The sequence below is a fragment of the Mesoplodon bidens genome (genome assembly GCF_964165515.1).
Source record: "Mesoplodon bidens genome assembly, chromosome: 16".
Taxonomy (NCBI): Eukaryota; Metazoa; Chordata; class Mammalia; order Artiodactyla; family Ziphiidae; genus Mesoplodon; species Mesoplodon bidens.
Window position 1 is genome coordinate 77676865 of NC_138173.1, and position 20212 is coordinate 77697076.

The following is a 20212-nucleotide window of genomic DNA, read 5'->3' on the forward strand; positions in this document are numbered from 1 at the left end:
GGCCGTGTGTGCGCAGCGAGCGGCGGTGGCGCGGCCCGCGCGGGAGACGCGGCGGCGGCGCTAGCCCGGCCCTCAGCCCTTCCTCGCGATCGCTACCTCCGTTTCTCCCGCCTCGCCCGCTATGGATCTGCCCGTGGGCCCGGGCGCGGCGGGGCCCAGCAACGTCCCGGCCTTCCTGACCAAGCTGTGGACCCTCGTGAGCGACCCGGACACGGACGCGCTTATCTGCTGGAGCCCGGTGAGGGGCTGGGCGCGCCGGCCCGGGGTTTTGGGGGGCGGGCAGCAGGGCGTTGGGAAAGAGCGTCCGAGGCCGCCCCTCGTCTCTCCTGCCGTGCGCTCCCCTGGGCTGGGCAGGAAGGGCCTCTCCTCCTCGGTCTCGCGCCGGCTATGTGCGGGACAACTGCGGAAGCGCGTCTGGCCTTAGGGCAGCGCCCAGTTTCGCTGGTGAGCGTTGTGCCCAGGTGGCCCCCGTAGCTTCTCAGATGAGTTACCAGGGTGGTGGGGTCGGCAGCCTTTGGGAAGAAATCAGGACTTGGCGCAGGAATTGGAGGGAGTTACTCTAGTGGAAAAGGAAAAGGAGCGAAAACAGAAAGCAAAACGTCATAAAGTTCCGGTGGGTCTCGAGCCCGTGTCCGGAGACCAGAGCCGGGTTTCCCAAGAGCGACTTTGTTTTTCGTTCCTCTCGGGACGTCTTCAGTCGCGTCCCTGCCTCCAGTTGCCTGGCAGCAGGCTCGTTTCCGTGGTCTGACCCTGCAGACCGGACAGTTCGGGCTTGCAGAGGTACAGCAGAGACTGTCTGGAGTTGCGGCTGAGAATCTGCCTTTCACGTCCGGGCTGTGACGTCGTGTCCGGGGAAGGCCGGAGCCATAGCTCAGGGCCGGCAGATGGGTGGCCTAGGCCGCCCTGGGCTGCGGAGCCTCTGGGCGCCTCCAGACGGGCTTGCTGTCCTGAGGGCCCGGACGCTGGCTTTCTCAGACTCTCCTAAGTACTTCTCTTCCACAGTCTTAAGCCCTTAGGAACGAAGAACAGTCAGGGCTGAAGCGAGCCCAGAACTGGAGGCTGGGTCCTCTCGTTCCTGGGCTGTCTGTTTGCGGAAGCGCTGCCTCGAGAGGGGGAGAGGGAGTAAAGAGACTAGAAATCCTGCAGCGTCCTTGTGGGGGACACTTTGTGTTGGTCCAAGTAACACATCCATGTGGCGCGCTCCATTCCCACTGCTTGTCTCCGTAATGGCGGGGGCCGTACTCTCCTACAGCCTGTCCTGTTACCACCATCCCTTCGTTGCAGGCCTTGAACTTCGCAGACCCAAGGAAATGACCCCATGTTTCTGTCATTATCCTTCCTTCTTCCTCTTTCCCCTTTCCCTTAACTCCCAGGCAGCACTCTTACCCGGTTTGGGGAGGGGCATCAGAGACCTTTTGGGATGTTCCGAGCTTAGTCCTACCGGGGTGATCGCCCCACCTTTGACCTGCTCGCTGCTTCTGCTTAAAGATCGTGAGGCAGCGAGCAAAGCCCCACCAGCGAGTTCTCCAGGTCCCACTGCCTGTGCTCTGGGCAAGGCCTTGGAGCAGGAAAGCGGGAACCATCAAGCCTGAGACAGCCTCGTTCACAGCGGCTGCACCATCCGCCGGCCCTGCTGGCACTTTCTCCCCGGGGGTCGAGGGGTGCTGGCTGGAGCCTGCGCACTTGAGCCCCCCTGGTCTGTCCACAGGCCGAGCAGGGTGTGCTTGGTGCAGGAGGCAGTGGGCGGGCTGGCACTGCCAGGCAGGACAGAAACGGAGCCCTTTTCTGAGTTGGGCAGGGGCTGCAGAGCTGCCCAGCCCCGAGAAAGGAGACAGCCCCCTGCCTGAGGCCTCAGTGATGCCCACACAAGCCCCGGGCCTCTGTCAAAAAGTCCTCATGGAGACTTCTGCAGACTTGCAGCCCAAAGTCCAGCTTCCAGAGACCTTGGGAGGTTCTGGCATCTGTGCTCTCGGTGCCTTCCCGCTTGTGCTGGAAGTTTTCTCCCCATTCTGCCAAGAGGACCCTCCCAGCGTTTGACCCGGGGGACCAGGGAAAGGCGGTGGTGGGGTGGCTGACCCTCAAGGCTGAGTAATGGGGGTGGGGGTGAGGGGTGGCTTCCGGCCCCAGAAACTCTGGCCGGGGGGCCAGTCCGGCAGTGTTGTGCGTTCTCTGCACAGCCCAGGGGACGGCCAGCAGGTCGCTGCCCAGAGAGTCATGTTGGCTCCCCCGCTTCCAGAACCCCTGCCAGTTACCGATGTGCTTGGTGTGGAGCCACTGCTGAATAGGCCGGGGCTGCCCTGCAGGACCCGAGGCCCCGCCGCCCTCGGGAGGGAAGCTGGCGAATGCAGCGGCTCTCCTGACCCCACTCCCACGGGACAGGGATGGGGGGAGGGAGTGCATAGGTGAAGGAGACTCTTCTTTTTAGGCTGCAGGCACTTCGAGGCCCTAAGAGCGAGGGCCTTTTTCGCCTAGGATGGCCCATGTGAGCACCGGCGGTCAGAGGGTCACACTGGAGGGACTGGCTGGAAAGCAGTCCCTGCAGTCAGGTCGCCAGCTCCCTGTGAGACCGACCCTTCGAGGAGGGTCCTGGTCGCACCTGGCCAGTCCGAGCTGGCCAAGGACCGTTTTCGGGGCTCCCACGACAGGCAGGGCTGCCCCTCCTCCCGGCCCGGGAGCCAAGTGGGCCCCAGCAGGCCCTCCGCCCCGCCCTCGGGGATGGGCAGTGGCCCCGAAAGGCCGGAGGTACACCCGGTGCAGGCTGTGAGGGGCGCTGGGGGCCTGGAGGCTCCTGGCGCCCCCTGCACCTGCCGAACAGGACATGGCTGTCCCTACCCAGTCCCTCTGCGCAGCAGGAGGCCCAGCCCCTCGGGTATCGGTTCCCCTCCTTCCACAGCCCCACGTGGAGGTGACAGGCGGCCTTTTAGCGACACGGGAACTGAGTCCCAGAGACATCAGGAAACAGACGAAGAGCTGGGGGATGGCTGAGCAGGACCCGGAGTCCACGGTCTCTCGCTCACCTCTGGAGCCAGAGGCGTCCAGCTCTGGCTCACGCCTGCCCTCGCCACACTCTGCGTCTCCCGGGTAGAGGGCAACGTGAGGCCTCCACCTGTGGGGTCCAGGCTCCAGCTCCACCCCACCTGCTTGCTTTCTTTTTTTTTTTTTTTTTTTTTTTTTTTTGCTGTACGCGGGCCTCTCACTGCCGTGGCCTCTCCCGTTGCGGAGCACAGGCTCCGGACACACAGGCTCCGCGGCCATGGCTCGCGGGCCCAGCCGCTCCACGGCATGTGGGATCCTCCGGGACAGGGGCACGAACCCGCGCCCCCTGCATCGGCAGGCAGACTCTCAACCACTGCGCCACCAGGGAAGCCCTTGCTTTCTTTTTTAAAAAAAACAAAATAAATTTATTTATTCATTCATTTATTTATTTATTTTTGGCTGCCTTGGGTCTTCGTTGCTGCGTGCAGTCTTTCTCTAGTTGTGGCGAGCAGGGGCTACTCTGTTGCGGTGCACGGGCTTCTCATTGTTGTGGCTTCTCTTGTTAGGGAGCATAGGCTCTAGGCACGTGGGCTTCAGTAGCTGTGGCTCGCGGGCTCTAGAGCGCAGGCTCAGTAGTTGTGGTGCATGGGTTTAGTTGCTCCACAGCATGTGGGATCTTCCCGGACCAGGGCTCGAATCTGTGTCCCCTGCATTGGCAGGTGGATTCTTAACCACTGCGCCACCAGGGAAGTCCCTACCTGCTTTCTTAGCTTGACCCCAGCCACACTCGGACTAACCAGTACTTGGTGCTCATAAAATTGTAGTTTGTGTTTTCACACGAGAATCCCCCCTTTCCCCTTCCGTAGAGATATATAGGTATGCGTATAGATGGATGGATGGATGGATGGACGAGACAGGCAGAGATCTATAAACGGCGGGCTGTGTGTGTGGCCTCCTGTCTCTTTCCTCCCTTCACGGTCCTGGGGTGGGCAGGGGCTGGTGAGGAGGGGCACAGGGGTCTCGGAGGGGCTGGAGGGAGGGTAGATGGGCACAGCACACCTGAACCTGAGCCTGCCTGGTTCCACTGGGCCGTGTGCACGCAGAAGTCTTTATTAAAGGACCGGAGAGGGGTCAGCAGGGTCCATAGGACCCGCCCTGGAATGAGCGGTCAGCTCCTGTCAGATACCACAGGTGCCGGGCTAAAGACCCCAGAGCTGCACCTTTGGCTGCAGGGTTTCCTGGAGATCTGCAGGGCTCGCAGGGCTGGCTTCGCAGGCTGTGGAAGGAGGGAGGCCGGCTCCCTGAATGTTTCCCGATTCTGGAGGTGCTGGCAGCGGCCCCACAGTCCCCTCCCACTGGGAGGGCCCAGGCAGTTACTGAGTCAGAAGTCACCTGTGTGCAGATGTCCAGCTGGGCCTGGAGACCCAAGCACGGGGCTGGCGGCTGGACGTGGGTGGGGAGGCTCTGGTCATGGGGCCTGTGCTGCGACCCTGAGCAGAAGTAAGAAAATGACATGAGGACAGTGCAGATGGTCCTCTTCTCGGTTTAGGACAAGACGAAGGCCGGGGAGGGGACCGAAAGCGAGCTCCCCTCTGCACCCCACCTTGTGCCTCCCATGTCCTCCCGCCAGGCTGCGTTTCTCTGCTGCCGCGTCCATGCGGCTCTAGTGCTCCCACTGCACGTGGGTGCCAGCTGCATGCCCACTGCTCCCGGAGCACATCACACACACCAGTCTCTTTGGCTGGGGGACTAAAACGGGCCTTTTCTTCTGGGAATATACTTGAAAAGTACAGGTAGGCCTCTCATGGAATTACCATGGATGCTAATCCTGTTGAGTCGTGGGCGCTTTGGGAAAATATTCAGAGACAGAGATCCTCCCTCTGTAAAAATGTGCTTACGTGCAAAACTTTGTATACGTTTCAAGTTGTTCACAGTTGTGTAGGAAATAGGGCCACAGACTCTGAATTTACAGTAAGACTTGATATTTACTAAGAACTGCACCTCAGGGGCAAGGGCATTGCTCGCCAGCCAGCAGCTGGGCAACAGCTTCTCCCTGGTCCTGCCGTATTTCCCATCATTGGTTTCCGTTATATCCAAGGGTAAGCCAAGACTTCCTGCAGGAATGGCACGTGGTCAGCAGAGGAGGAGGAGACGTTGGGTTCTGCAATGGACTCACCAGAAGGCCCTCTCAGCCTTCTAACAGGCCTAAAGGTCAGGCTGGCAGGACACATTCAACATGGACTCAACCCACCAGCAGTGTTCAGGTTAGTTAAACAGGGAGGACTGGTGAGCCCTCCAGCTGCCTATAGGCTTTCTGTCTGGAGGCAGTGTTCAGACTCTGAGAGCCTGGCCTTTGGAGAAACTGAGACAGCCAGAATTTGCAAGACCTGGTACCAGAGAGGAGGAGCTGCACGTGAGCCCCTGCGGATCTTGGTCAAGTGCTGCTTTGCCCATCCATGTGGGGAGCCTGGGAAGCCGCCCGAGAACTTCCAGCGAAAGAACAGCCACTGAGGAGCCGTGTGGGGAGCGATCACCAGGCTCACCTAGAGTTGGTCGAGTCATCCGATTCCTCACAGCCAGAGTGGAGAGACCACTCTAACATACAGAGCCTTTCACGGACCTCAGAACAGCCACGGCTTGAAAGTGGGGCTGGATTAGCCCCAGAGAAAAGGCTACCCAAATGCAGTGTAAACAAGCTTAAAAACAAGCCTTAAAAGGATCAGGCTGGGCTTCCCTGGTGGCGCAGTGGTTGGGAGTCAGCCTGCTGATGCAGGGGACACGGGTTCGTGCCCCAGTCCGGGAGGATCCCACATGCCGCGGAGCAGCTGGGCCCATGAGCCATGGCCACTGGGCCTGTGTGTCTGGAGCCTGTGCTCCGCAACGGGAGAGGCCACAGCGGTGAGAGGCCCGCGTACCACACACACACACACAAAAGGATCAGGCTGATCCTTTCCTGCAGAACTGAGGGTGCAGTGCCCTTGAAAGGAAGACAACTAAACTCAGACACAATGTAGTAAAATTCTTCTTCCAGGATCTAGTCAAAACTAATAGATGATCCACTTGTCATGAGAATGTGACCTGTAACAAAGAAGGGAAGAGTCATAGTAACAGATCCAGGTGTGATGGAAGTGGCGAGCAAGGACATTAAAAGAGTTATTAAGATTCTCTGTGTGCTCAAAGAAGTAGAGAGAAAACATTAAGACAGAGAAATGGAAGATATAAAAAGGAAGGAAATTGAACAGAATATCTCCAGAACAAGTGTCCCACGCAGAAGAATTCCAAATTATTTCTGTTGACTCCCTTCAAAGAGGTGACATGTAATTCCTACCCTTCAGTGTTGGCTGCACACAGACTTCCTTCTGAGGAGTACAGGAGGGGGTGGAGACACCTGACAGGCCTCCGCCAGCAGTGATGAGTCACGTTGATGGGTGTGCCCTGATGTGCTGTGATGGGCAGTGCAAGCCACCTCTGTGGTCTTCCTCTCCAAAAACTTCACGTAACCCCAACTCATCATGAGGGAAAAACATCAGACGAATCCAAGTTGAGCAACATTCTACACAATACCAGCCTAGTCCTCCTCAAAACTGTCAAGGGCATCAGGAACCAGGAAAGTCTGAGACTGTCAAGAATGACGTAAGAAGACATGAATGTGATGTAATGTCTCGGATGATGTCCCGGAATGGAAAGACCTATTAGGTAAAAACTAAGGAAATCTGAACAAAACGGGGACTTTGGTTAAAAATAAACTACCAATATATTGATTCGTTACTTGTGGCATACGCACTAATGCAGGGTGTTAATAATAGGGAAACTGGGCGTGGGATACATGGGAACTCTGTACTGTCTAGCTTTTCTGTAAATCTAACTTTCTAAAATTTAAAGCTTGTTTTTATAAGTTACTGGAGGGGATTAAACAGCAGATTAGAAACTGCAGAAGAAAAGATCACTGAACACTAGCAAAAGAAACTATGCACGGTGATCACAGAGAGGAAAAAAAGACTGAAAAAAGTGAGCAGAGCCTTATGGGGATAATGTCCGTGGTCTGACACACAATTTAAGTTCCAGAGTAAAGGAGGAACGAGAATTTTAGAAATACTGGTTGAAATTTTCCCCAGTTTTTTTTTTCTTTGAAAGCTGTAAACCCACAGATCCAAGAATTTCAATGATTCCCAAGGAAGATAAAGCACAAAAAAACGATAACCAATGCACATCACAATCAAATTGCTGAAAACAAGTGGTGAAGGGAAAATCTTAAAAGCAGCCAGAAAAAGAAAGGAAATTGCACATGGAAGAATAGGATAAGAATGAGACTGACTTCCGATCAGAGACAGCATGAGGCCTGGGACTGGAAGGGGCCCTGTAGGCGGAAGTCGGGTCAACACTCAAGACCTAGTGTAACTCACCACATCAACAGAATGGGGAAGAAAAGCCACACGATCTTCTCAACAGAGGCAGAAGAAGCATTTGACAAAATTCAATATCCATTTCATGATAAAAACTCAGCAAGGGACTTCCCTGAGTGGCTCAGTGGTTAAGAATCCACCTGCCAGTGCAGGGGACATGGGTTCGATCCCTGATCTGGGAAGATCCCACATGCTGCAGAGCAGCTAAGTCCGTGTGCCACAACTACTGAGCCTGCGCTCTAGAGCCCGCAAGCCACAACTACTGAAGCCCGCGTGCCTACAGCCCGTGCTCCGCACCAAGAGAAGCCACCACAATGAGAATCCCACGCAGCACAACGAAGAGTAGCCCTCACTCGCCACAACTAGAGAAAGTCCGCATGCAGCAACGAAGACCCAATGCAGCCAAAAATAAATAAGTACATAAATTTTTTTTTAAAGCTCAGCAAACTAGGAAGGGAAATTCATCGATCTCATAAAAAGCTTGTACCAAAAAAATCCTACTGCTAACATTATACTTAATGGTGAAAAACTGAATACTTTCCCCAAGGCTGGAAAAGAAGGCAAGGATGTCTGCTTTTACTGCTTTTCCTTAATATGTATTGGATGCCCTGCTCAGGCAATATGGCAAATACATAAATAAAAGACATCAAGATTGAAGTGCAAGAAATAAAACTCTCTATTCATAGAAAACATTATTGTTTACTTAGCAAATCCCAAAGAATCTACAGAAAAGTTATTAGAACTAATGAATGAGTTTAGTGAGGTCACAGGATTCAAGGCCAATATACAGAAATGGAATATATTTCTATGTACCAGTAACGAACTGTTGAAAATGGAAATATTTACAGTGCTACAAAAACCACAGAACACTTACTGGTTGTATTATCTGTGGCTGTGTAACCAGTCGCCTCCAAACTAACTGCCTAAAACAACAAACGCTTGTTATCTCCCAGTGTCTGAGAGCCATGAGCTGGCTGCCTCAGGATCTCTTGGGAGGGTGCAGTCATCTCAAGACTCAGCTGGGGGGACTTCCCTGGTGATCCAGTGGTTAAGACTTCGCCTTCCAATGCAGGGGGTGCGGGTTCGATCCCTGGTCGGGGAGTCAAGGTCCCACATGCCTCTCAGCCAAAAAAACAAAAGATAAAACAGAATTAATACTGTAACAAATTCAATAAAGACCTTGAAAATGGTCCACATCAAAAAAATCTTAAAAAAAAAAAGACTCAGCTGGGTGCTGGCAGCCTCAGTTCCTCACCCTGTGGACCTCTCCTTACTGCTTTCAGCATGTCACCTTGCCTCTCCCAGGGCAAGCAATCTGAGAGCAAGAGCCCAAGGTGGGCTTGTAATGTGTTCTCAGATACCATCATGTCTGCTGGATGCTGTTGGTCATAGAGAACATTCCTGGTAGATCATGGAATGGGACAGCACAAGCTGTGGACTCCTGGAGGTGGGGATCCTTGGAGGCCATCTGTAGGCTAGTTATCATGGGGTAAATCTTGCAAAATGTGTGTATGTATATACACACACACACACATACACATATATACATGTGTAATTTATTCATTGAAAACTATAAAACATGGCTGAGAAAAAGACGTAAGTAGATTCCACACAATCCCAGTGAAATCCAAGCAGAAATTTTTGTGTGCACTAACCTTCAGTTTATATGAAAAAGCAAAGGACAGAGAATAGTCAACCTTTTTTTTTTTCTTTTAAGGAGAACAAAGTTGGAAGACTCACACTATCCGATATCAAGACATACTGTAAAGCTATAATAATCAATACTGAGTGATATTGGCATAACTGTAAACATACAAATAAGTGGAATAGACTAGAGAGTCCAGAAGTAGGCCCACCCATTCAAGGTTGTTTGATTTTTGACAAAGATGCCACTGTAATTCAATGGAGGAAGAACTGTCTTTTCAACAAATGGTGCTGGAATAATTGGACTTCCACAAGCACAAATGTGAGCCTGTCCTGTGTTTAATACTATATACAAAAATTAAATAGATTGAAATATAAGAGCTCAAACTGTATAACTTCTAGAAGGAAAAAACCAGGACACAAATGTTCGTAGCACTTAGTTATAATAGCCAAAAACAGGACACAACCCAAATGTCCATTAACTGGTGAGTGGAAGACAAACTCTGGGACATCCCTACAATGGAATACTACTCAGCATTTAAGAGGAACAAACAGCTTACCCTTGCAACACTATGGCTGCATCTCAAAGGCATTATGCTAAGTGAAAGGCTACGTACAAACACAAAAGGCTACATACCCTGTGATTCCACTTACATGACATTCCAGAAAAGGCAAAACTATGGGGACAAAAGATCAGTGGTTGCCTGGGGATGAGGGAGGGGGTTGACGGCAAGGGGACGTAGGGGTGATTTGGGGGGTAGATGGAAATGTTCTCTGTTCCTCGCCTGTGCGAGTAAATAGCTGTGTGTCAGAAATGGAGAGTTATTCATTTAAAATGGTAAACTGTATATAGATTATAGGTTCCTTTTCAGAGATATGGAGGTACATCCCAGACGGCCAGCCAGGTGGAGACACCCAATCAGTCAGCAAGGGTAGAGCTCAGCAAGCAGTCTAGCCTAGGGTGAGACAGGATGTGCTTGAGGTCGTGTGGGTGAATGGTAGATGCCACATGGGGAGATTGAGGCACAGTGGCAGCCTGCAGATGCCACCATCAAGACTCGCAAGAGTGCAGCCTCCAGAGGAGTGTTTTCTTTCCTCATTTTCCATCTGACAGGATATCCATCTGTGCTACAGACATTCCCCAGCAGTCCACCAAACTCTTCCTGTCTGAAAATGTGTGAGATCCACATAACGCAGTGCTAAAAGGGAAATAAGAATGGCTTCTGAGCTTCCACGTTAAAGTAAAAAAGAGCAAAATAAGCCCAAAGCAAGCAGAAGGAAGGAAATAATAAAGACAACAAAAATCAATGAAATTGAAAACAGTAAAACATGATAAATGAATTCAAAAGCTGAATCTTTCAAAAGATTGAGATTGGTAACTTGTGGAATGACTGACAGAAGAAAAAAGGTAAATTACTAATATCAGGAATCACAGAGGACATATCACTACAGACGCCACAGGTGGTAAGGGGATAATAAGGAAGTACTACAAACAACTCTATGCATGTAAAGTTGATAAAATGGACTAATTCCTTGAAAAGCACAAACGGCCAAAACTCACCCAAGGTGAAACATAACTATTAGTGGTCCTGAGTCTATTAAAGAAATAGAATTCCTAGTCATAAACCTTCCTAAAAAGAATTTTCAGGCCCAAATGATTAGACAAAAACAGTCCAAGAAAATTGCAGACCAATATCCTTCATAATGTCTTCTATAAAATTTTAGCAAATCAAATTTGACAGTACATAAAAAGAATAATGTCACAACAAGTGGGACTTATCCCAGGAATGCAAGGATGGTTCAAGATTTTTAAATCAATATAATCCACCATGTTAACAATCTAAAGGAGAGAAACCACATGATCATATTATTTGATTCAAAAAAAGCATTTGACAAAATTTGACGTTCGTGATATTAAAAAAAAAAATCCCTCAGGAAACTAGGAAAACCAGGGCTAGCAGGGACTTTCCTCAGCTTGATACAAAAGGATCTTTAGAAAAAAACAGAACACACACAAAAAAATCCTACACCTAATATCATACATAATGGTAAGACACTGAATGCTTTGCTCATAAGATCAGAACAAAGCACAAAGTCTGTTTTCACCAGTTCTAGCTAATAGTGTACTGGAAGTCCTACCCAGTACATTAAGGCAAGAAAAAGAAATTAAAGGCTAACTGGGGTGAGGGTAATTGAAGCCCCAGTATTCTCAGCCTGCCACGCCTGGGGTAGAGCCTCCATTCTATAGGTGGGGGCAAGATGGGGAAGAGGGCCCTCAGCCTCTTGGCTGCAGTCACCAGGAATTTAGCTTCTTCACCTTCAAGCTGGACAAGATGAGAAATGCTGGTGGCCTGCCCCTCAGTAAGACACAGAAAGCCTTGGTTGTAAACTGAGGGGAGAGGAATCCTCACCTCTAGGCCATAGCCTCCCAGAGTGTCATATCAATCCAGGTGAACTGGTGTGAGGAGGAGGGAGTAAGTTATGGCTAAAATGCTACAGACTCTGTTCCTACTGAGTTTTAGGTTTTCTTGAATAAATGTTTCTTCATTTGTTATATGCCTTTAGGACAATTTCCAGAGACTTTAGATGACTTAAATAAGCTTCATTTTTTTTCTCCTTGGAGTGGTTCGCTGGATCTCCTTAGCTGCCTTCCCAGACAGAGAAACCTTGCCTTTATTTTCAAAGGATAGTTTTGCTGGATATAGAATTCTTGGCTGACAGGTTTTTTTCTTTCAGCACTTTGGGTATGTCATCCCACTGGCTTCTGGCCTGCATGGTTTCTGATGACAAATTAGCTGTTATTAGGGATTCCTTGTATATGATGGGTCTATTATCTCTTACTCCTTTCAAGATTCTTCCTTGGTCTTTTGCTTTCTTCAGTTTGATTATGGATATCTAGATGTGAATCTCTTTGAGTTTATCCTTGGAATTTGTTTAGCTTCTTGGATATTTTTCATGAAATTTGGGAAGTTTTCTGCCATTATTTCTTCAGATATTCTTTCTGTCCCTTTTTCTCCTCTCCTTTATGCATATGTTGGTCTTTGGTGGTGTACCACATTGCCTCTGAGCCCTGTTCACTTTCTTCATTCTTTTCTCTTTCTGTCTCTCAGCCTAGGTAATCTCAGTTGAATATCTTCCTTTACATTTTCTGATTCTTTCTTATTCCTGCTTGGATCTGCTCTTGAGCCCTCCAGTGAATTTTATTTTTATTTTTATTTTTTTCGGTATGCGGGCCTCTCACTGTTGTGGCCTCTCCCGTTGCGGAGCACAGGCTCCGGACGCACAGGCTCAGCAGCCATGGCTCACGGGCCCAGCCGCTCCGCGGCATGTGGGATCTTCCCGGACCGGGGCACGAACCCATGTCCCCTGCATCGGCAGGCGGACTCTTAACCACTGCGCCACCAGGGAAGCCCCCTCCAGTGAATTTTAAATCTGAGTTGTTACACTTTTCAACTCCAGGATTTTTTTGTTGTTCATATTTATAACTTCTATCTTTATTGTTATTCTTTGTTCTAAGAGATATCATTCTTATGCTTTCCTTTATTTCTTTAGATGCCATTTTGTTTTGTTCTTCAAACATATTTCAAATACCTGATTTTAAAGTCTTTGTCTAGTAAGTCCAACATCAGAGCTTCCTTAGGGACAGTTTCTTTCAGTTGCTTTTTTCCCATGTATGGATCATACCTTGTTTCTTTGCATATTTCGTAATTTTTTGTTGAATGTTGGACTTTCCATTAATATAATGTGGCATCTGTTAAACTCAGTATCAGATTTTCTACGCTTGCCAGGGTTTGTCTCTGTTTCTTGTCATTGCTGTTTGTTTGTTTAGTGACTTTTCTGAACTAATTCTGGGCAGTTTGTGTTCTTTGTTGTGTGTGGTCACTGAGTTCTCTGCCCAGTTAGCTCATTGGTCAGGGAGTAAACGGAGCAGGAATGTCCTTCAATGCCTGGAGACAATAACCCTCCCAGCCTCTGCAGGGGACTCTGTATGTGCTGGGCGTGCCTTCACCTCCCAGCCAGGTAGTTGACACCTTGACTTTCTCCTCCACTTCCTGCTTATGCAGAGCCTCAGTCAGCCAGAGATGAGAGGGCCTTCTCAGGTCTCTCTCAGGCGTGCACACAGCTCTACATGTGCATGTGACTTCTAGATCCCCTGGAATATTTTGGAGCTTTTCAAAGCTCCTCTTGATATCTCATTCCCCAGCTCTTCCTTTTAAGTTTTCTGGTTAGCTTGTTTTTCCCCGTCTGCTATCCACTGTCTTAGGCAGCCACAAGTTTTAAAATTGCCTCTAGATGTTTTCAACAAACATCCCTAGGGAAAGGCTTTTTATACTAAGAGAGCTTCCAGTCAAATCAAACAAAAACAGCCTTGCAAGTGGAACCTTCCAGGGAGTTGCCATACAGGCCTTGAAGGAGCCCCAGCCCTATTCTCACCCTGTGGCTGCCAGAATGCTGGTTCCCCCACAATTTCAGCTGTTGGTTTTCACAGCTACAGGAAGGGAGGTGGGAACAGGGCGAGTTTGAATGCCACAGCTCACTGATCTTACTGAGATTCAACCATGTCTTGAATAAATTCTCCCCATGTTGCTGCAGTCCTTTGGGTGAGCTTCAGGGTTCTGAAGAAGTTGACTAAACATTTTTTGCTAGTTTTCTTATTGCTTCTTTGGAGGAAAAAAGCTTTAGAGGTCTCTCTTCCACCATTTCTCCTCACCTCACACTTACATCTGTTTATTGTCACGTCTTTGTCCGTGTTAAGAAGCGTTGCTCCGTCCTGGTCACTGCCACAGGGATCTTCCGGCTCTTCCCTGTCCCTCATCCCAGGGGAGGACTGCGCCCGCTCCCGGGCCCTGCCAGCACAGAGGGCTGCCTTGTCGCCCTCCCAGTAGCTTTTGGACTGAGGGCAGGAAAGAAATGGAAGAGCAGCGTAGCAGTTTTTTTTTTTGTTTGTTTGTTTTTTTTTTTGCGGTACGTGGGCCTCTCACTGTTGTGGCCTCTCCCGTTGTGGAGCACAGGCTCCGGACGCGCAGGCTCAGCGGCCATGGCTCACGGGCCCAACCGCTCCACGGCATGTGGGATCCTCCTGGACCGGGGCACGAACCCGTGTCCCCTGCATCGGCAGGCGGACTCTCAACCACTGCGCCACCAGGGAAGCCCAACATAGCAGTTTTTTTCATCTCTGTTTTTTGTCTCTGTTGCCAAAAGAAAAAGCTGCGTTTCTGAACATGACTGTTGTTTTCCTCCAGAGTAACTGAAATCAGGTTCCCGTTTTCTTGGCTGCCTCCGTTTAGGGTCTTGGCTGTTATTAAGGGAAATTTGCTGATTAAAGCTAGCACGAGGCCCCCTGAGGAAGGGGCCTGCAGTGCTCTGAGGTGCTTCCTGAATGGCCCTCTGCAGCCCGGGGTAGCGGGCCTCAGCAAGGGTGCTGGGTCCCAGGGCGACCTCCACCCTGGGTGGGGGCACAGCCCTCGCACGGAGGCTGCTGCGTGACCCCCGCGTCTCCTGGCAGAGTGGGAACAGCTTCCACGTGCTGGACCAGGGCCAGTTCGCCAAGGAGGTGCTGCCCAAGTACTTCAAGCACAGCAACATGGCCAGCTTTGTGCGGCAGCTCAACATGTGTGAGTGCACTGCCCCGGGGCCCCGCTCGCTGGCGTGGTGCAGCCCCCAGGCTCCGACCCCTGGGTAGCCAGGGGCATGGCCCGGAGCCAGCGCATCTGCAAGGGGAGGGGGTGTCGTCGGGGGTGTGGAGTCTCCCTGAGACCGAGACCACCCAGCCACCTCAGGCAGGGCTCCCAAGAGTGCTGGGCATTTCCCCACTCCCCCAGCCTCCCTCGTCCTCCAGCGGGGCGGTGGCCGTGCTGGAGTGAGGGGCTGGGTCCCCAGCCCTGAGGCAGCACTGCCCCACCCCGTCGCGTGCAGATGGCTTCCGGAAGGTGGTGCACATTGAGCAGGGCGGCCTGGTCAAGCCGGAGAGGGACGACACCGAGTTCCAGCACCCGTGCTTCCTGCGCGGCCAGGAGCAGCTCCTGGAGAACATCAAGAGGAAAGTGACCAGCGTGAGTAGCCCTTCTCCCTCCCCCACATCCTTGGACCTCGCTCCAGGCCGTCAGCAGGAGCAGCATCCACCCCCTGTCCTGCTGGCCTGGCCTGGCTGCACCGAGCCCTCTTCCTGCTGGCAGCCCCTCCTCCATCAGCCCCCATAGCGAAGGCCCCTCCAGACCGGCAGCCCCTTGGCCCTTTCTGCTGTATCCCGCCCCCCCACCAGGCCATCTCAGTGACTGCTCCCCTGGGGACCCAGGTGTCCACCCTGAGGAGCGAGGACATAAAGATTCACCAGGACAGTGTCACCAAGCTGCTGACCGACGTGCAGCTGATGAAGGGGAAGCAGGAGAGCATGGACTCCAAGCTGCTGGCCATGAAGCAGTAGGTGCTGGGGCGCCGGGCAGGGGAGGTGCCGGGACCAAGAGGCCTCCTGGGGGGCAAGCAGAGGAGGGGGAGGGGCGCCAGCGGTGGGCCTCTCCCCCCAGTCCTGCCCCGCAGGCTCCGAGACAGACGCTTCAGGCCTTCCGCTCTCCAGACAGAACTAGGTTCAGGCTTGCACAGCCTCCCACCCTGCCAGGTTGAACTCGTTTCCAGAAGGTGGGGTTGGACCCGGTTCCCATGGCAGCAAGCAGAGCTGGGCCCGGGGCAGCGGCCACGCCCTTGGGCTCCTCACTCAACCCCTGAGCGCGCGCCTGGGATCACTCAGCACGGGTGTCGCCTCTCCTCAGGCCTGGGAAGCAGGAAACACTTTGGGTTCTTCCTGGAACCCCTGCCCCTGGGGCATGTGTGGCCACTACAGAACCAGCTCTAGGCTCCCCCGAGCCAGGACCCCTATGGAGGCTGGCTTAGGTCTCCTCCCATGTACTTGGGGCCCTGGGGACCTCAGGAACCCCAGCCCGGGGTGGCTGTCCATATCTCGGTGTGGTCTCAAAGCTGCTCAGAGGGCTGGCTGTCCTGTCCCCCAGACCATGGAGGATGCTCCTGGGCCCCAACTACTCACTTCAGGGCCCAGCAGAAGCCCCTGGCTGGGTGATACCTGGAGATGGGACCAGGTGAACTTGGCCTCCAGGACATGGACACCTCTCAGGGTGAATCCAGGAGGGTCTCTTGCACATCAACAAGACATGCTGGGGGCTGAGCAGGGCTGGCCCCCTGGAGCGGCAGACCGTGGGCCGCTCAGGTGGCCCTTTCTGCTCCTCGAGGCCACCTCTGATCCCCTAAAGGCACAGGACAACCCCCCACATGCCACCCTGTGGCCTGCAAGCTGTACTGCCCCCTTCCCCTGGACTCTCCTCCCGTTCTCAGCCTCGGTCTAGGGAGAGACGGCCAAGGTGGGGGGGCCGCCCTCAAGGCTCTGCCACCTCGACTGTGACCGAGAAAGCCCCGGGGCTCTCGGCCCAGATCCTGGGGCGCACCAGCCGGCCCCGCCCAGGTCTCCACCACAGCCCCGCTGCCCCCGCACCCGGCACCCCCGCGCATCCTCCCCTCGCAGCACAACAGCGCAAGGAGGGGCGGGGCCCTGGCCTGGCCCCCAGACCGTCCCACAGCCTGTGCTCAGGTGGGGATGGCCCGGCAGCTGGGCTTGTGGCGAGACGCAGTCCCCCACGGCCCTGCTTCTACCCGGGTGGGTTGGAGTGTCCGCAGGGCTCCCCGCAGCCCCCCGACAGCGCTTGGTCTGTTGCAGTGAGAACGAGGCCCTGTGGCGGGAGGTGGCCAGCCTGCGGCAGAAGCACGCCCAGCAGCAGAAAGTCGTCAACAAGGTGCGACGCCGGCCGGCAGGGCACGGGGTCCCTGTCCGCAGCCAGGCTGACCTCCTCTCCCCTTGCAGCTCATCCAGTTCCTCATCTCGCTGGTGCAGTCGAACCGGATCCTGGGAGTGAAGAGAAAGATGTGAGGCGCTAGCCATGCCCCCCTCCCGTTGGCCGCGTCCTGGGGACCGCCGAGGCCGGGACGCAGCTGACCCACCCCTCCCCACAGCCCGCTGATGCTGAACGACAGCAGCTCCGCGCATTCCATGCCCAAGTACGGCCGGCAGTACTCCCTGGAGCACATCCACGGCCCGGGGCCCTACTCGGTGAGCAGCGAGCAGCGGGCGCCGCGCGGGGCGGGGCGTGAGTTGGCGGCAGGCGCTGCATGTGGTCACCTCCCTCTGGTGGCAGGCTCCGTCCCCGGCCTATAGCGGCTCCAGCCTCTACCCTCCAGACGCTGTTGCCAGCTCCGGACCCATCATCTCCGACATCACCGAGCTGGCCCCCGGCAGCCCCTTGGCCTCCACGGGCGGGAGCGTAGCCGAGAGGTGGGCCTGGCGCCTTCCCAGCAGGCGGGAGCGGGTGGGGCTCGCGGAGGCGCCCGCTGACACGTGCACCCCCTGTGCAGGCCCCTGTCCGGCAGCCCCCCGGTTCGAGTCAAGGAGGAGCCCCCCAGCCCACCTCGGAGCCCCCAGGCAGAGGATGCCAGTCCCAGCCAGCCGCCCTCCGTGGTGGAGACGCCCCTGTCCCCGACCGCCCTCATTGATTCCATCCTGCGGGAGAGCGAGCCTGCGCCGGCCGCCTCGGCCCCGGCCCTCACCGATACCGGGGGCCGTCCCCCCTCGCCCCGGCCTGCCTCGGCCCCCGAGAAGTGCCTCAGCGTAGCCTGCCTGGACAAGTGAGTGCCATCCGCTCACCCGCCAGCCTCTGGAAGCACGGCCGGGCCTCTGGCGAGGACTGTCCGCAGGGCTGGACACGGGCGGCCCTCAGGCCTGCGGCTGAGGGCTTGCTGGGGATGAGCTCGCGGACCTGGCCCTGAGCACAAAGCTCAGGGCTGGGGAGGGAGACAGACGCCAACCAGGTGATCCCGCGGCCCTTCCACCGCAGGAGCCCAGGCATGTGGCCAGGCCGCCCTCTCCTGCAGCCGGCTGCTGGGTCCCTGTGTCTGTCCTGCAGCCCTAGAGGTGGGCAGGCGAGGGTGGGGGCTGGGAGTCTGCCCGGCCCCCACCTGCAATCGGGGGGCTCTTGTCTTTCTATCTTGCAGTTTGGCTCGCGCTCCACAGATGTCTGGGGTCGCCCGCCTCTTCCCCTGCCCCTCCTCCTCTCTACATGGCCGAGTCCAGCCAGGGTTAGCGCTGTCCCACTGGGGAGGGAGGAGGGCTCTGCCAGAGCTCGGGCCCCTCCCCAGACGTGGACCAGACCCCAGCCCGGCTGGGAGCACTCAGCCCTGCCTGGTGAACGGGCACCCTGGGCCCTCTGTGGCAGGGACTGGCCCCCCGGGCTCTGGGGCCCAAGCGAGCACCCCGAGTTGCTGACTGACAAAGGATGGCCCAGGTGTTGTGCTGACTGGCCTCCTCTAAAGAGAGGGTAGGGCCTTTTTGTTCGCAGCCGCCAGGCCCGGTCTCTTTCCTGGCAGGCACCGGGGGAGAGGCTGGCCCACCCAACGCCAAGCACGGCCCCTCGCCGCCTCCTGCTGCAAAGGCCCAACCTTATCGAGCCAGAAAATCTGGGCGCCCGCCCCATTCTGAGCACTGAACTCCTCCTTGGCCCTCCTGCCATCTTGGCCCAGCCTAAAATGCTGCCAGGGGCCTCACGGGGCCTCACGGTGACCGGTGACGGCGGGGCCTGAGCCACTCCCCTGGCGTGGCCAAGGATCCTGGCTGCGTGCACGCTGCCCCACCGGGCCCGGGCTGGCAGCGCAGGGGGGCCCTACCTTGGAGGGCCTCCCGTGAGCCCGAGCAGGGTGGGTGGTGGCCGAGGGGAGCCCTTCTCTGGCAGGTGGGTGTGAGCGCTGGCAGGAAGGCGCCTGGGTGGGGACGCCCAGGGTGCCGCTTCACCCGATTCCCTCCCTCTGGCCAGGACTGAGCTCAGCGACCACCTGGATGCCATGGACTCCAACCTGGACAACCTGCAGACCATGCTGACGAGCCACGGCTTCAGCGTGGACACCAGCACCCTGCTGGACGTGAGTCCCGGCCCCGCCCCACACCTGCCCACTCCGCACTGGCCCTGCCCCGCACCTGCCCGCCCGGCTCACAGGCACGGCCTGACCGCCCTCCCTTCCCTGCAGTTGTTCAGCCCTTCGGTGACAGTGCCTGACATGAGCCTGCCCGACCTGGACAGCAGCCTGGCCAGCGTGCGTAGGGCGTGGGGGTGGCGGGGTGGTGGGGGAGAGGATCCGGGAACCCTCACCACAGTCCCTCCGCCCCAGCAGATCCAGGAGCTCCTCTCTCCCCAGGAGCCCCCCAGGCCTCTTGAAGCAGAGAGCAGCAGCCCTGACTCAGGTGAGCTGAACGTGCCCGCCCCCGCCCCGTGCCCTCGCGCCAGCGCCCTGACCTGCTCGGTGCCCCCCCCACCACCAGGAAAGCAGCTGGTGCACTACACAGCCCAGCCCCTGCTCCTGCTGGACCCCGGCTCCGTGGACGTGGGGGGCAGCGACCTGCCGGTGCTCTTCGAGCTGGGAGAGGGCTCCTACTTCTCCGAGGGGGATGACTACGCAGACGACCCCACCATCTCCCTGCTGACGGGCTCTGAGCCCCCCAAAGCCAAGGACCCCACTGTCTCCTAGAGGCCCCAGGAGGAGGGCCGGCCTGCGCCCCACACCCCCACCCCCCACCCCCCAGTGCAGGGCTGGTCTCAGTAGTACCGGGCCGGCTGGGCGGGCATGGCCCCCAGTCAGCACCGAGGGCCCAGCCCCATGAGCAGCTGCCTGCTGGGGCCTTCACGGCCACACTCGGACTGACCGGTACGCGGGTGCTCATAGAATTGTATTTTGGATTTTTACACGCGAGTCCCCCCTTTCCCCTTCTGTAGAGATATACACGCATATACACAGACGGACAGACGAGACAGAGATCTATAAACGACGGGCTGTGCGTGTGGCCTCCCTCTGTTTCCTCCCGTGGGGGTCCTGGGGTGGGTGGGGGGGTGGTGAGGAGGGGCACAGGGGTCTCAGAAGGGGCTGGAGGGAGGGTAAGTGGGCACAGCACACCTGAGCCTGAGCCTGCCTGGCTCCACTGGGCCGTGTGCACGCAGAAGTCTTTATTAAAGGACCGGGAAGGGGTCAGAGGGCCCCTAGGAACTCCACTGCCAGGTCTGCAGCAGGTGGGACACAGGTGGGTGCGCCGTTGTGTATCTGCCCAGCAGAGCCACCTCTGCTCTGCGCTCATGTCACGAGGGGCC

At 55.5% G+C, this 20212-nt stretch overlaps 1 protein-coding gene across 5 annotated transcripts; it reads left to right on the forward strand.

Annotated features, from left to right (window-relative positions):
* Positions 1-112: 112 nt before the first annotated feature.
* HSF1 (heat shock transcription factor 1) lies at positions 113-19915 on the forward strand. 5 transcript variants are annotated; one of them, XM_081214364.1, is made up of 14 exons: positions 113-238; positions 14530-14638; positions 14940-15076; positions 15286-15443; positions 16747-16822; positions 16891-16952; positions 17040-17136; positions 17222-17358; positions 17439-17708; positions 18075-18158; positions 18890-18995; positions 19101-19166; positions 19245-19314; positions 19393-19915. In XM_081214364.1, exons 1-14 carry the CDS (start codon positions 122-124, stop codon positions 19596-19598), a joined length of 1695 nt encoding a protein of 564 aa, XP_081070490.1. In that variant the 5' UTR covers positions 113-121; the 3' UTR covers positions 19599-19915. The 5 variants fall into 5 exon arrangements, with proteins under 5 accessions (XP_081070490.1, XP_081070491.1, XP_081070492.1 ...); XM_081214365.1 differs by having other exon boundaries at positions 15319-15443; XM_081214366.1 differs by lacking the exon at positions 18075-18158.
* The last annotated feature ends 297 nt before the right edge of the window (positions 19916-20212 follow it).